The 15306-nt window shown below is 37.6% G+C and overlaps 1 protein-coding gene across 1 annotated transcript in view; it reads right to left on the minus strand.

Moving 5' to 3' along the window:
* The window catches only part of LOC149564066 (RNA helicase family protein), a 280646-nt gene that overhangs the window by 239630 nt on the left and 25710 nt on the right, over positions 1-15306 (minus strand). The window contains exons 5-6 of the mRNA XM_089827161.1: positions 1145-1197; positions 837-953 (exon numbers count right to left, since the gene is read on the minus strand). Of these exons, the coding sequence (XP_089683287.1) occupies positions 837-953; positions 1145-1197 (170 nt within the window). The remainder of the gene's footprint in view (positions 1-836; positions 954-1144; positions 1198-15306) is intronic.

A 15306-nucleotide genomic window follows, 5' to 3' on the forward strand; every position in this document is an offset into this window, starting at 1 on the left:
AAGGGAGCTTTTACTACCTCTACAGAGATTGCTTTTCTCTTTAAGCGTTCTTCAACTATATTGACCAGCAATTCCTTGCACTTTACCTCCGGGAGGCCACCCAACTCCATGAGCATACCCTTCAGTCACTCATACCTCGGTGTCATATCTCAGATCAGCTCATCCCCGACTTTTCTCCCCCTTGTCTCCACCATGGGGTGCGGAAAGGCCATCCAGCATCACTCACTCCAGATCGGTGAGACATTGCACCAATCTTTCCAGGCAGTAACACTCCTCCAGCGGTTCTAGGCGACGATCTAAGACTCTGGATCGTCCACGGTTATACCCTTCTGTGACCGATTTCTTTGTACCAAGGAAGAATCCTTAGTCCTTACCTTGGTTTTTCTAGTTTCGTTTCTTGTTTTGTTTCTTCTCGGACACCGTTTGGTGCTCTTGCTTTGGTCAGCTCTTTTGTTTGTACGCTCAATCCCATAAACCCTTGTGATTTCCTGTTGGACATTAATATTATTATCTTATCTTATCTTATCTAAAACAACGTTTGCAGCATATGAATTGAGGACCAAGTCGATTGTTTCATAAGGGAAACAAGACTATTTAACTAATAGATTCAATGCCTTATTTGCGTTTTCAATATTTGAATTCATATTCTTATCATAGTTATATACCATAAAAAACATTTTAGCAAGCATGTATAACATCATAAACCAAAAAACTATTTTGCAATCATCCTAGATAAAGTTCAATGTAATCAAAAATAAAAAGAGGAAAAAATTATAACAAAAAAATGTAATATTCTTTAAATATACCATAAAAAACTAACAACATATATAACTTGCCTGCATTTCTGGTGGAAGGGAGCCATGAAGAGGTAGAATTATGGCATCCATACAAGAACCTTCGTCTAGATTTTTAATCCGTTCCTCAAGATTAGAGACCGTTTTGTCTATATCATCCTGCATGTATTAATGCAAAAACATCCTGAAACTAAAGTTATGCAAAAAGAGCTTCCAAAGGTAAAATGTTTAGGGAAAAAAATATTTTAAAAAACATCTAAAAGAACAATTCTTTAGAGGAATGATCCATTTTTTGTAATTCATTACGAAAAGACCATGAAAGAGGAAATTGTGCATGAAATACATCATACCTGTCCGGTCATAAACAACAGTATGTCACCCGGAGGTTGTTGAGTATGTATATCTGGTATAAAGCAAGGACAATTGAAAATTAACTTGTAAGCAATAAAGTCCTTGGAGATTGAGACCCATATCAATTGACTTTCTGATCAATCGACTGATCAAAAGCAGCCAACTTGAATTTCTTCTCAAAGAAAACCAAATAGACATGCATTGAAATTAATCTCAAGTTAAAATTCTCTTTCGAAATTTGTCGAGAAAGCTGCTTGCATTTTGTTCTACTCCTAAAATTCAAAATAACAAAGAAGCTTGCTACTTACACACACTTTACAATTTATAATCTGGGGCTCTATATGAAAACGAAATACTTAAAAGTAAACACAACCACCCTTTTTTACCTTGGATGTTAAAGGTTCTTTATCACAATTTGAGGTGTTTTCACTCATGCAGCTTAAAAAATATCAACCATTAATATAAGCAGCGGTCAGAAGATTCATATGAACAAGAAGATTAATGAAACAATGGAAACACTCCAATTGATAAGAAGAAACACAATGCAAAATTGACAAGTAGTAATTTATTGAAAACATACAAAGCTACCTCAAAGAACAAAGATTAGTGTTACCCGGCGTTAAACATGAGCCCTCTTACTACTAACTTATGACACCCTAACATACATAGCACAATGGTTTGACCGCATAGTTTCAATGAAACTTTTGCAGCACAAGTCTAGCATCAATGTAATCTCCCCAGCCAGAAACCTCAGAAAATATGCTCTTTTCTATCGAATTTTCTAATGGTGCAATTGAATTTTATATGAAATGTCAAGTATCAATGTTAAACTCCAGTAACTGATGCCGATCAATGGTGTTTAATAGCAGCTGTAACTTTGGAAAACCTTCATATATCAATATATCATGGATATTACAGAAGATCCGGCGATAAATAATGCTGACATTAATATGGAAACCCTCATATGCCAAACGAAATCAATTATGACAACTGATCTAAATATTGAAGGCCAATATAAACATGGAAACTCTCATACATCTGAATAAATAGATAGCAGGTATGAAATAAGTTCTTTATGAAAACAATGATTAAAACCTTCAAACATCATGTAATACCAAAGAACCAAAACTCGGAATCGGCAAGGCCTACTCAAATCGCAAATCAATATGAATTGGCTATGAATCGGTAAAGTGAAAAAACCTTTGAAATTTAAAGATTTTAAACTTATTTCATGCACCCTTTATTGAATATAACTTTAACACACTATAACATCATTAAATAGAAGCTAACATACATAAACAAGAAACATAAATGATGAATTCATCACATACGTAAAATGTAAATTGTAGCTTAAGTAAATAGAAATTGACAATATGATATATAATATATCTGATCTAATGAAAGGTTTTAAGTGTTGCATATGATTGAACGAGGGTAAGGAGGCTCTAATTAATCTTCTAAGAATGTTGGAGTTCATGGTATGTTCAATCAAGGAAGGTATCTCAAAGTTATTTGCAACTATCTATCTAATGTGTTTCCAACACCAATATCTGCTGATCGAACAATAAAAAAATTAAATAACCATAACTCATAATTGAGATGCAACCAAAAAAAAGAAACTGACAAAAAAAATTGAATTTTTTATTTGTTTTTGCTGTCATGAGGCACATACCTCGGCGATTTAAGCAAAAATCGCCTAGGTGATTCAACGAGTTAGGAAAAATCGGGAGGGTCAAGTTGAATCGCTGAATTGCCTGAATCGGACAAATCGCAGCAATTCTTGTTACTCTGTGTAATACACACAAAATATAATTTATTCCTTGCAGAAATAAACAGGAGTAAAATCTACTAACTTTACCACATGAATCAGATATGATAAGAAACAAGATAGAGATCAGCAAGAACCCTAATGTACTATAGAAACCACAACAGATTGATGATAACTCACAAGTAGACAGCCTAAGTGCAACAAAAAAGATGTCTCTATAATGTGATGAATGTTGTGACTAAGCAACAATATATTAAGAGAATTTCCAAGCTGATCAAACCATTTCCTACATGTCCACATGAGAGAAAAGAAAGAATACAAGCTTAGAAAACAATCTTATGAAAAGATCAAAGACATACCACACCTTAACACAAGATATAGCCTAGGAAAACCCTCAAGAAAAAAAAAGCATCCACACTCCTGCTATTCAACAATGAAAATATTACAATACATTTATTTACAAAGTATTCATGGATACTTTTGAAACGTCAAGTTCTTCTAATGCATCCTCCATGTGTACAAGTAACCACACATCCCATCCAAAGTTTTACATATGGAATCAATGAGAAAGTTCAATACAACTAACAACTCACTCCGCCAGCCACAAACCAACCAACCAATCTCAACCGCTAAACATGTGTTTGCTTTTACAAAATTAAACTCACATAGACCAACATTATATATAAAGGGCAAATCAATGAATGGTCAAAAGGCATGGAATAAAAAGAAAATATATACAATATAATCACAAAATATAGTAACTAAAGTTTAATTAATAATTAAATTCTAATGAATGGTCAAAAGGAATGAAATAATGAGTTGTGTCTATTTAAGGATGAACATATTAAGGACAGATCATTCTATGGGAAAGAGGTCATGATGGGAGCAATCAATCAATTTGGAAATAAATGGTTATTATTAAAAGGTGACAATGAAAGGTGGTGACTCATTTCTTGTGAAGGGTGGTGACTCTATACTTGTAAATCTTGGTACTACCTTCAAGAGACGGATATAAAGGTCAAATCATTTCATTGAGCAAATCATAATATAAATCATCAATCATAATAAAACAAGCATTCAATACTCAATTGAGAATGGAGGAATTAATTTGAGCAATCAATTTAGAAATATTTTATGATTCTCAAAAGGATAGTGGATTGTGACTCATTTCTTGTGAAATATTGTGATTCCCTCAAGAATAAGATATAAAGGGGAGATCTTTTCTTGGGGAAAAGATCATCTCAATGAGCTCATCAAGACAAAGATCATTGATAGTTTTAACCCACCGTTTAGGTCGGAAAGTAGATGTGCCAATATCAGAAGGAGGAATAATTGGAGCTGGAGGTAAAAAAAAAGATCTGAAACAAGTGGAAGATTAGCATCATCCAAAGGAAAATCAGGTAGAGCACCATCAAATTGAGATTCCATGAATAACCCTTACTGGCTCACATTGACCAAATGAGTGTGTAACTGTGTGAATGCTTTGTGAATTTCAGAAATTGCATACCAACCCAGATTACAAGATGGAAGCAATCGATTCATGACCAATCACCAAACATGATGAAATTATTGATTGCAATTTATTATTTCCATAGTTACAACTGCCTACGAAATGCGGGGACATGGGGACGGGGGGATTAAGGGGCCTCAATTTGGGAAGGCACGGGGATGGTGGGGGGACGACAGCGGAGGACGGGGGGTGGGGTGTTGTATATACTATATACTATACATGTGGTACTTAAAATGCTAGTAATGAAAATATGTATAACAATACAAGACAAAGATGTAAAATAGTAAATACTAATTTACTAAAATTTAAATACTTGAGTCTTGAACATTGAACAATAAATATTAAACTTCTTAATACTTGAATGAGCAAATGAAAGAGTTCTAACTTCTATATGAGTATCTCATCATAGAGATGATTACATTAAGCAACATGATATTATATTCAATACGCCCAATAGAATATTAAAACATGCTTAATTTTTTTAAACAAACTTCAACTTTTTTGGGTTGGATAGGGCACAGCCAACCATCCCTTGGAGGGATCAAGGGACTTGTTCCCATCCCTCGTTCCCAAAGTGGACACGGGGACGTCCCCACGTCCCCAGCAAGAAGGTGGCCCAATGGTGGACACGAGAACATCATCCCCCCATCCCTTGTGCACCCCCATCTTGGGTGTGTCAAGGAAAACGAGCAGGAATGCATCCCCGTGTTATTATGATTATTTCTCAGTACAATCCCACTATCAAGTGCATACACAGTTAATACCCATATAGTGATTAATCCCAATGAGCAATTCTACTAACAGCAATATCTTTGCGCAATATCCTTGCAGAATACAAATCAATTAAGATTACCAATGATAACAGTAAACCTAGTAGAGACTAGAGATGTTCATATGTTGTCCATTCAGCAGCACCAAAGAATGTAGGGTTGTCTTAAATGCAGACGTGGCTCCAACAAGCCTCTAACATCAAATGCAAGGCTTGCAGTATTGATTGCAGCCATCCTACACCAATTGCAGAGCCTCTAAAATCAATTCGCAAGCCTAAATAGGGGAAACCCAGGTTCTTAATTTGCAACTGTAGGCCTTCCTAATTAATTGTAGGCCATGATGTTGTAATTGTAGGCCCCAGCAATGAATCACGAGGCATATAAAATGGAGGCAGGCCCCAAAAATAGCCCTCAAATTTCTTTCAAAGCCTCTTCTAGAATGAACATGGCCCAAAAAGTGACAAGCCACTACCTTAATTGTAATGGCAGCCCTCCAATTTCCAATCAAACTCCCAAAATATGAATCGCAGAAGTCTCGAAGGATTTGTAATTCATCACCCAATTTCCTAATGTGACAATGCCCAGATTTGCAAGACCACCAATTAACATCAGAAACCCACATCCATACTGCGGATAATAACAATGCTCAAACCGAACTTTCAACAACAAAGGAAGAGCTTCCTAGATACAATTAATTTAACAAAAGGAATAGCTCTAGAATTTAGATTACCAAATACTCAATCCCACTATACTTTGGCAGTGGGCTGAAACTCTAAACTCAACCTCAGAAATCACTAGCTCAAACCCTTATACCTCAACATGGGACAAAAAATGAGACAACTCAGAAATCCTTACAAAGCAACAAACGCAAATAGACAATTGGATACTTTTTCCTTCACAATGAGCTCATATTTATAATCCCCAAATGGCACTTAGTTTACCAAACACAACTACCACTTCAAAAGCTTCATCAAAACAACATTATTTTATAATATAATAGAGTGCCTTATAATAATGTAAACTTAATAATTAATTAATAAATATGAACCCATGCAATAAATATCCCCATCCAATGTAGGTGATGACCAACTACCAGCATCACCAACTACACTGCCAAATATGGCAATTGCCCAAATTAGACTTCCCAAAAAGAGTAAGTCCGCAACTGAGACCCTCAAATCTCACTGTCAACTCATGAGGGTCACTATGATGAACTGACTCAATCAATTGCAAAGACTCGCCATAAATCGGGACATTACCTTCCACATCATCCATCCCATCAAGTGGACCTAACCAAAGATGGACACCCAAAGGCCTTAAAGGTTGATCCTTAGAATGCTGCTCAAACGAGGAAAATGGAGTTGTTCTTCATCAAAGACAACATCCCAACTAAAGACAAGGAGATCAATGTCTACATCAATCAGTGGGCACGCGTTATGTTTATCACTCTATCGTGTAAACATGAGCTTCTGACTCCTGAAATCCAACTTGGAGCATTGGGCATTTCAAATCCAAAAAACTTTTAGATGGTTGATCCTAGATTTGCAACTAGTCTAGGCTTCTACAGGAATCTTCCTCTTAACAGCATGTGTAGGAGACATATTAAGGAGATAGCCCCCAATAAACACTGCTTCTTCCTAATATTTCTTAGGACATTTATGTGTTCCATCATAGACCTAGTCATTTTTGTAATGGTGTGGTTGCAACACTCAACAACACCATTTTTAAGGGGTGTATGGTGTAGTTAACTAATGTTTTAGGCCATGCATATCACAAAAAGTGTAGAAAGTAGTAGAACAAATCTTGCTCCTATTATCAAACCTAAGAAATAAAATAGATAAACCAAATTATTTTTCTACTAAAGCCTTAAATTTCTGAAATGCAGTAAATGCATCTAATTTTTATTTAAGAAAGTACACCCACATTTTTCTACTGAAATCATCAACAAAAAGTAAGAAAGGCCTACACCTACTAACAGATGGAGTATTCATTGGACCACATACATTAGCATGGACCAACAGTAGTACCTTAGAGGCTCATCATGAGTCACCATCCTTGAACAGTGTCTATTGTTGCTTTCCAGTCTAACAAGCTCCACAAACTCGTTGATCTTGAGTTTGAATTTTGGGTAGGCTAAGTACTAAATCATCCTGAACAAGCTTAGCAAGATAGTGAATGTTAAGGTGACCATATTGTTGATGTCAGCGACTGTTGATAAAAGATGTTTTTGTTGTGAAGGCATGCTCAAAAAAATCACCAGTATCCACAAGTTTATATAGACCATGATCCTCAATACCCATAGCAACAGTAGTATGTGTTGCACAATCAACAATCAAGCATTTGCGTACACTAAATATCACATCTAAAGAGAATGCCACATGATCTGACTCACTGAAAGTAGGTTAAGTTCCATGCCAAGCATGTAGTATTCATCCCACCAAACTATATTTGAATGTTACCCTTGCCCACAACAATATACTTTTCACCTCCTCCAAATATAACTAATCAGTAAAGGGAGAAAAAATTGTAAACCAATCACACCTATGAGTGAAATATTTGTAATGTCCCTTCTAGCTCCAAACTAAACAAGTTACTGAAACCCCAAAATAGGCGTACGGAAATGAACCAATGGACAGGCATGGTGGATGTACGGAATTGAATTGGGAGAGAGAAAACAAAGCCATACAAGGGTGTTTGGTAGCAAACAATGGTATGGTCGTATAAACACTCAGAAAGCAGGTCGTACGGTGGAAATAGTGGCCATACGATATGGGAGTCCATACGATGGTAATTGGGAGTCCATACGGTGGTAATTGGGAGTTTGTATGATGCAAACTAGTTGGCCATATAGTGGTGATGATCAGGACAGAAGGAGCCGTATGGTATATTGCAAGTGGTGCAAGGAAGAAGGTATGGTGGATGGATGGCGTTGCACAAGAGTCCGTACGGGGGCAGGTGTTGCACAGCAAGGGAAAGTCGTATGGAGGTTTAAATGAAACCGTACAGTTATTAAAGGTCGTACGATGAGTAGGAAGGGGGGTGTTTGGGTATGCCATACGAGATGTCCGTACGAGGCAATTAAGAGGTTGTGCGGTGGAAGTACGAAGGGATCAATGATGCCACTACATGCATATATCAAACATAAATAATCTATAACACCAAAGATCAAATAAATACATATGCAACTTGTTACCGAATAGCAATAATGTTCTCGCACACAGATAGTGCACCAAATTGTCGGATCCCCAATTAAGTCGTACACAATGGAATACAAGTGATCACCTTTGCCAAAGATACCAATAAATGCCACAGCATGTATAAAATAACAATCACAGATTGATATAGCTATAAATATTTGCAAATAATGATGGCACTCCAATTTGCCAGATTTGAGCTAAGTAATACATAGACAAAATAGAGTGAGGAAGGAATCCCACCGAAACCACACAAGCCAAATAGGGAAGATCTTTCACTTCTGAAATGGCGAACACAGAGAATCCCCAATAGGAATTCGCAGTACAGAGACAAATAATCAAAAGCATACCCACAAACTTCCTACAAGCTATGCTTAAATACCCGTTAGGAAATCCTTTCCGAGAGTGTACAAAGATAGCCGACGGCAACACAAACTACGAAAACACAATAAAAATGGGTCTGAGATATACTAAATCAATTGGAACCCCTAAATACAGACATTAATAACTTGGGCCCAATTTAATTAAAATTGGGAACATTACAAATTCTCGCCGCCTAAAAATTGCTTGTCCTCAAGCAATTCGCAACTCCCGGATCCCAAACCATGCACTGACGCGGATAGTCATATTTGCTGGAAACACCATGCTTCTTCAGGATCACATGAGCACGATTGAATTCAACTTAGGTTAGTAGACCACCATCAAGATTTCGATGCACCACTCTAATATAAACATTGTCGTATCCTAAGTCACCGAGATCCCAATGATGCCAATCATAACATATATCGATGTCATCATGTTCATCAATTTCTTCGAGTATGGTCGTACACACAGATGCCGATATTGGTACAAACCCAGCAATTCTAGCTATAGATAAAACCTGGGCGGCACATAAAACCCTGGTTGAAATCTTGATGATGGATAGAGCCTCAACAATGAGCAATGTCTCAACGATTGTAGCTACCCTAGCGAACATACAATGATTATTAAGATAATATCTTATACTTTCTATAATAGTCAACTACTTGTCTGTAGTTCGTCTTTCAGTCTAGATAGGAATGTTTCCTATCCCGTCTCTTTTTTCTTCAGTCCAGATAGGAATGTTTCCTATCCTGTCTCTAGTTTTGTTTCTAATTTCGTCTTTAGTCTACGTTGTTTCTTTTAGAAACAACATCCTTGTAATTCTTTATAAGGAACACATTTGTTCCTCTGTTAATCAATCAATCATCCAGAAATCCGTTAATCTGCCAATTCTTGAATCTTGTAACATGGTATCAGAGCTATTACTTAAATTTTTTTGAAAAAATTTATAATTTCTTCGTGAAATTATTTGTTTAAATTTTTTCAAAATTATTTCTGTTGAATTTCTCTAAAACCCGCTTAGGGTTTTCGGCCTAGAGAAATTCCCGAACTCGGGTCTACCTGTGTTTGTTCAGCACACTCTAGCCCCATTCGTCCATGCACATCGATCCTTGAAGGAAAATCTGCCATTTTTTATCAAGAAATCTGAAATTTTTTCAAGCTTTTTTTTTCAGCTAGGGCCGTTTTTTTCGAAACCCTAATTTTTGGGATCGAAAAAATATTTTGTTTGCAGATTCTTGGTGGGTTTTTCGAGAGCTTAACTGGGTTGTCGTCCGTTTTTTCTGGGTGCCTCGATTTTTGTCTCGATTTTCGAGCCAACGGATCCAAAAAACGACAGCAAATTCCTTCTAGGTTTTTCGAGCTCTCTTCTAGGTCATTCTCTGATTCTTCTGGGTCTTTCGTATTTTTGCCTCGAAGAACGTGCCTTCACAGATTTTCACAGTTTTTCATTGAAAGACGTGCCATGGAACCTGGAAGCAGCGCATCATCGCAATCTTCGAATATCGAAACACCGATCAACTTGTTCTGGATGTTACGCAGCGTCCAACTTCTCCGGGTCCTGATCAAGATACATGGGATCTAAATAATCGAGAGGCAGTAATGCTTCTCAAACTATCCGTAGCTGATGACCAGCTTTTTCAGATTCCATCCGGCAAGACAGCTGCCAAAATCTGGACACATCTAAAAGGTCTTCATGAGACTTCCGACAAGAGCAGAGCCTTCTGAATTTGTTCCTGTTTTTCTGGGTTTGTTGATTTTCTCCTCAAAAATCATTTCAAGTTGTCTGTAATACGCAAGGTTGTGTGAGATTCCGGGTTTTACCGTTTTTTCCACAAAAACGAAGTTTTGCAATTGCAACTTATTTTGAGTCATAGCACTCTTCTAGCAAAGCTTCTTGGTTTCAGCATTCTGTAGATCCAGGGAGGGTCTTAGTTATCACAGAATGTTCCGACATCCGTACGTTGACCATTAAGGGAGGCTATTAAGATAATATCTTATACTTTCTATAATAGTCAACTACTTGTCTGTAGTCCGTCTTTCAATCTAGATAGGAATGTTTCCTATCCCGTCTCTTTTTTCTTCAGTCCAGATAGGAATGTTTCCTATCCTGTCTCTAGTTTTGTTTCTAATTTCGTCTTCAGTCTACGTTGTTTCTTTTAGAAACAACGAAAGAAACAACGTCCTTGTAATTCTTTATAAGGAACACATTTATTCCTCTGTTAATCAATCAATCATCCGGAAATCCGTTAATCTGCCAATTCTTGAATCTTGTAACAATGATGACATGGATGACCATGACGACGACGATGGGCACAAGCTCGATGACGGACACAAACACGGACTCAACGTCGGTGATGGACAAGACAGTGTCAGACACCACAATGATGGACACGACGGTGACGAACACCAACTTGACAGACATAATGGTGACAGACACGACGGTGACGGACATGGACTTGGCATCGATGACGGACACGCTTCTACGATGGACACAACTTCGGCAACTGATAAAGCTTCCTCAAGGGATAGTGCATTGGTGACAAGCACAACCTCAGGCACATTATGATACGTCCATGTCTTCACAAGATCCATGCAAGTAACCTCTTCATTTTTTTGGTGTTCTCCCCATGTTGGTGTAGTAGAAAGATTTAGCAAATCGTCCTGGAGCGGCCCTGTAATCATGTCTTCACTCTCCTCATGTAAAGCATCACCCTTATCGTTGTCATCCATTTTTTCCCACTTGTGCAAATGAGATATTAGTTTTTCTTAACAATGCTTGAAAACATTACTGACCAATCTACATGCGGCTATAGAGGGAACACATTCAAGATTACAAACAGCCCATAACATAGATGTGATGGGTTGGGATATTTCATCCATCTCCTCAATGCACGAAATCATAAGGCTCTCCATAGCAACTGAAACCTTAGTATCATGATCTTCCTTGATGGTGACCAAGAAGTGATGAAACATATCATGGACCAAATTTTGCAATTCGAGATCTAAGAGAAGATTACTTACTTTGACATTTGCACAATTCTCTAATATTGTAGATCTCCTACCAAAAGGGTCACTACTGAAGTCATCAAGACTATGAAAGCTGTCAACTATCAATTGCAATATCTCTATCATGGTGTTATCATATACGGTGCTTCAGGCGCCGAAATTCTCAAGACCTCACTGAGACATGTTGCAACTGCCAATCTTTTATCCTTGGCATGGTGTCTCAAAACCCTGGGTTGACTTAGGCATCCTTAACTGGCGAGAGGATTCTCTGTATAAATCTTGAAAGTAATTGGTCCACCCGACACAAACATACTTCCAATATATCTAATGGAGGATCAATACCCTCGCTGAGTTCTTTGCCAATCTTTTGTAGTGCTTTCAACCACCACTATCCATCGCTCTCTGGCGCCATAGTGTGATCCCAATACCAAAATTTCCCAATCATCCCAGCAGGCTGGCAAGATCACCAACTCTGATACCACTATAATGTCCCTTCTAGCTCCAAACTAAACAAGTTACTGAAACCCCAGAATAGCCGTGCGGAAATGAACCAATGGACAGGCTTGGAGGATGTACAGAATTGAATTGGGAGGGAGAAAACAGAGCCGTACGGGGGTGTTTGGTAGCAAACAATGGTATGGCCGTACAAACACTCAGAAGGTAGGTAGTACGGTGGAAATAGTGGTCATACAATGACAATTGGGAGTCCGTACGGTGGTAATTGGGAGTCTATATGGTGCAAACTAGTTGGCTGTATGGTGGTGATGATCAGGACAGAAGGAGCCGTACGATATACTGTAGGTGGTGCAAGGAAGAAGGTACGGTGGATGGATGACGTTGCACAGGACTCCGTACAGGGGCGAGTGTTGCACAGCAAGGGAAAGTCGTATGGAGGCTTAAATAAAACTATACGGTTATTGAAGGTCGTCATACGATGAGTAGGAAGGGGGGGTGTTTGGGTATGCCGTACAAGATGTCCATACGGGGCAATTAAGAGGTTGTGCGGTGGAAGTACGGAGGGATCAACGATGCCACTACATGCATATATCAAACACAAATAAGCTATAACACCAAAGATCAAATAAATACATATACAACTTGTTACCGAATAGCAATAATGTTCCCGCACACAGATAGTGCACCAAATTGTCGGATCCCCAGTTAAGCCGTACACAATGGAATACAAGTGATCGCCTTCGCCAGAGATACCAATAAATGCCAGAGCATGTATAAAATAACAATCACAGATTGATATAGCTATAAATATTTGCAAATAATGATGGCACTCCAATTTTCTAGATTTGAGCTGAGTAATACATAGATGGAATAGAGTGAGGAAGGAATCCCACCGAAACCACACAAGCCAAATAGGGAAGATCTTTCACTTCCGAAATGGCAAACACAGAGAATCCCCAACAGGAATTCGCAGTACAGAGACAAATAATCAAAAGCATACCCACAAACTTCCTACAAGCTGTGCTTTACTACCCGTCAGGAAATCCTTTCTGAGGGTGTACAAAGATAGCCGACGGAGACACAAACTATGAAAACACAATAAAAATGGGTCTGAGATATACTAAATCAATCGGAACCCCTAAATACAAACATCAATAACTTGGGGCCAATTTAATTAAAATTGGGAACATTACAATATCATAAAGCCCCAAAATTCTACATACCAAGCAAAAGATTTATATGGTCCACAAGTCTTTTAGCCATGAGGTCGTAAAAGGAAAACTCTTTCTGCTCTATGTGCTCAGCAACATTGGCTTAAGGCTGAGACCCTCCCTACTTCCATTGAAGCCAACTGATTGTGACAATCCTTGAGAAAATGGCCATGTTTGTGATAGGAATTACATTACACCTTCTTGAAAACATCATGTGACTCATTTGAGCCCTTTTGCTAAGATGACTGAGAGATTGAGATTTTCCTTTATACTTATCGAAGGATTCGACTGAAAAGGCTTGCTCTAAAGAAAATGAGGTGGCACAACTACCAAATTGTTGTTTCTAACGATACTGTTGCAGAAGTTTGGAGCACAACTTTGGAAACTTCAGATCAACATTAGTAGAAGTAATGTTGAAAGTCTTTATAAAGTGCTCCTAAGATTTTGGTAGATTCTTCAAGGTAATGACTACCATATCTTCTTTCTCCATTTTCTGACCAATAACTTTGAGTTGATCCCGAATGTTCTTAATCTTCATGAGATGCTCTTGTAAGGACATGAGTTCATCCATCATGATGGAGAACAACTGGTTCTTCGAAAAGAATGCTCGACTCTAATCAAATGTCTCATGCAACTCCTTCAAATGCTTCCAGATGTCTAAACTGCAGACTTCCCAAAAGGAATCTGAGGCAATTGATCATTTGTCACAGAGAGCTTTAGAAGCATGACAACTTACCCATTTCAGTCATTAAACTTGTCCTAGTATGCTTCAATTGTGGTAGGACAGATTTCTGTGCCCAAAACAATTGTATCAAAGTGGCAATATTCGAAGATTGTCAGCATGCTGCTTCCACATGTTATAATTATTGTTGTTGAATCTCTTATTGCCCTTCAACATTAAGTCAGTCAATGATGCCATCTTGCAGATTTCGCAATGCACATAAAGTGAGAAATGAAGAAGAGGTGACAGGATGGATTCAAAAACACAAATCCCAATGTAGAAAACAGAGGGAAATGTAGGTACTGACTTAAGAAAATTTATGGCTGACCTAGAAAAATCCATTAAAGAGCTAGATGAGATCCCAAAAAACCTAGAAAGAAACTGATATCTAAATTAAACTCCGACTGGTATGGAGTTTGAGGCACAAAAACCAAGGCAACCAAAAAATCTAATGACAACCTAGTTGAGATCTCAAAAAACCCACCAAGAATTTAAAACTAGTTTTTCAAAGTGGCACTGAAAAAGAAAGTTTGAACGGAAATCTTGGCCGTTTAGACAAAACTTCAAAAAATTGCAGAAAACTATAACAATGGTGGATTATTTTTAGCAAAAAAGCAAAAAAAGAAACCCTAGAGCACGTAAACAACCCTTAGCCACTCAGTTTAGAAGCAAAAAATCATGGTCGACGCCATAAAAAAACACAAGCAAAAGAAACGTTGTAGAATAAAATGGTTGTCGTTTGTTGATCGTGTGGCTTTTTGCAGAGAAATGGCACCAAAAAAAAGAACAAGTGGTTGTTGTTTTTGGCAGAAATTGTCCACACAAGACGTCAATTGCAAAGAAGAAGAAATACTTCGCTAAGAAAAATGACAACCTACGATTTTAAAAATTTGCTTGAGTTGCAAAAATGAGGTCACTGGTAGAGATGTTTTTTAGTTAAGAAATAGGCACAATGGCTAGTAAACGACCCTTGACAATGGCGTCCAACAATGATGCATATGAAAGATGCCAAAATAACCTAGTCGAGTTCTGAAAATATTTGCAAAAACTAAAATCACTTCCGATAGATATTTTCAAAAAAAAATTAGAGAAAAAATTCATTTAAGAAAAAAAAAAAAATCAAAAACGAATATGCTCTAACACCATATTATGCAAAGTAATT

This window comes from Cupressus sempervirens, chromosome 4, assembly GCF_028749045.1.
Source record: "Cupressus sempervirens isolate cs-2001-9-10 chromosome 4, ASM2874904v1, whole genome shotgun sequence".
Classification (NCBI taxonomy): Eukaryota; Viridiplantae; Streptophyta; class Pinopsida; order Cupressales; family Cupressaceae; genus Cupressus; species Cupressus sempervirens.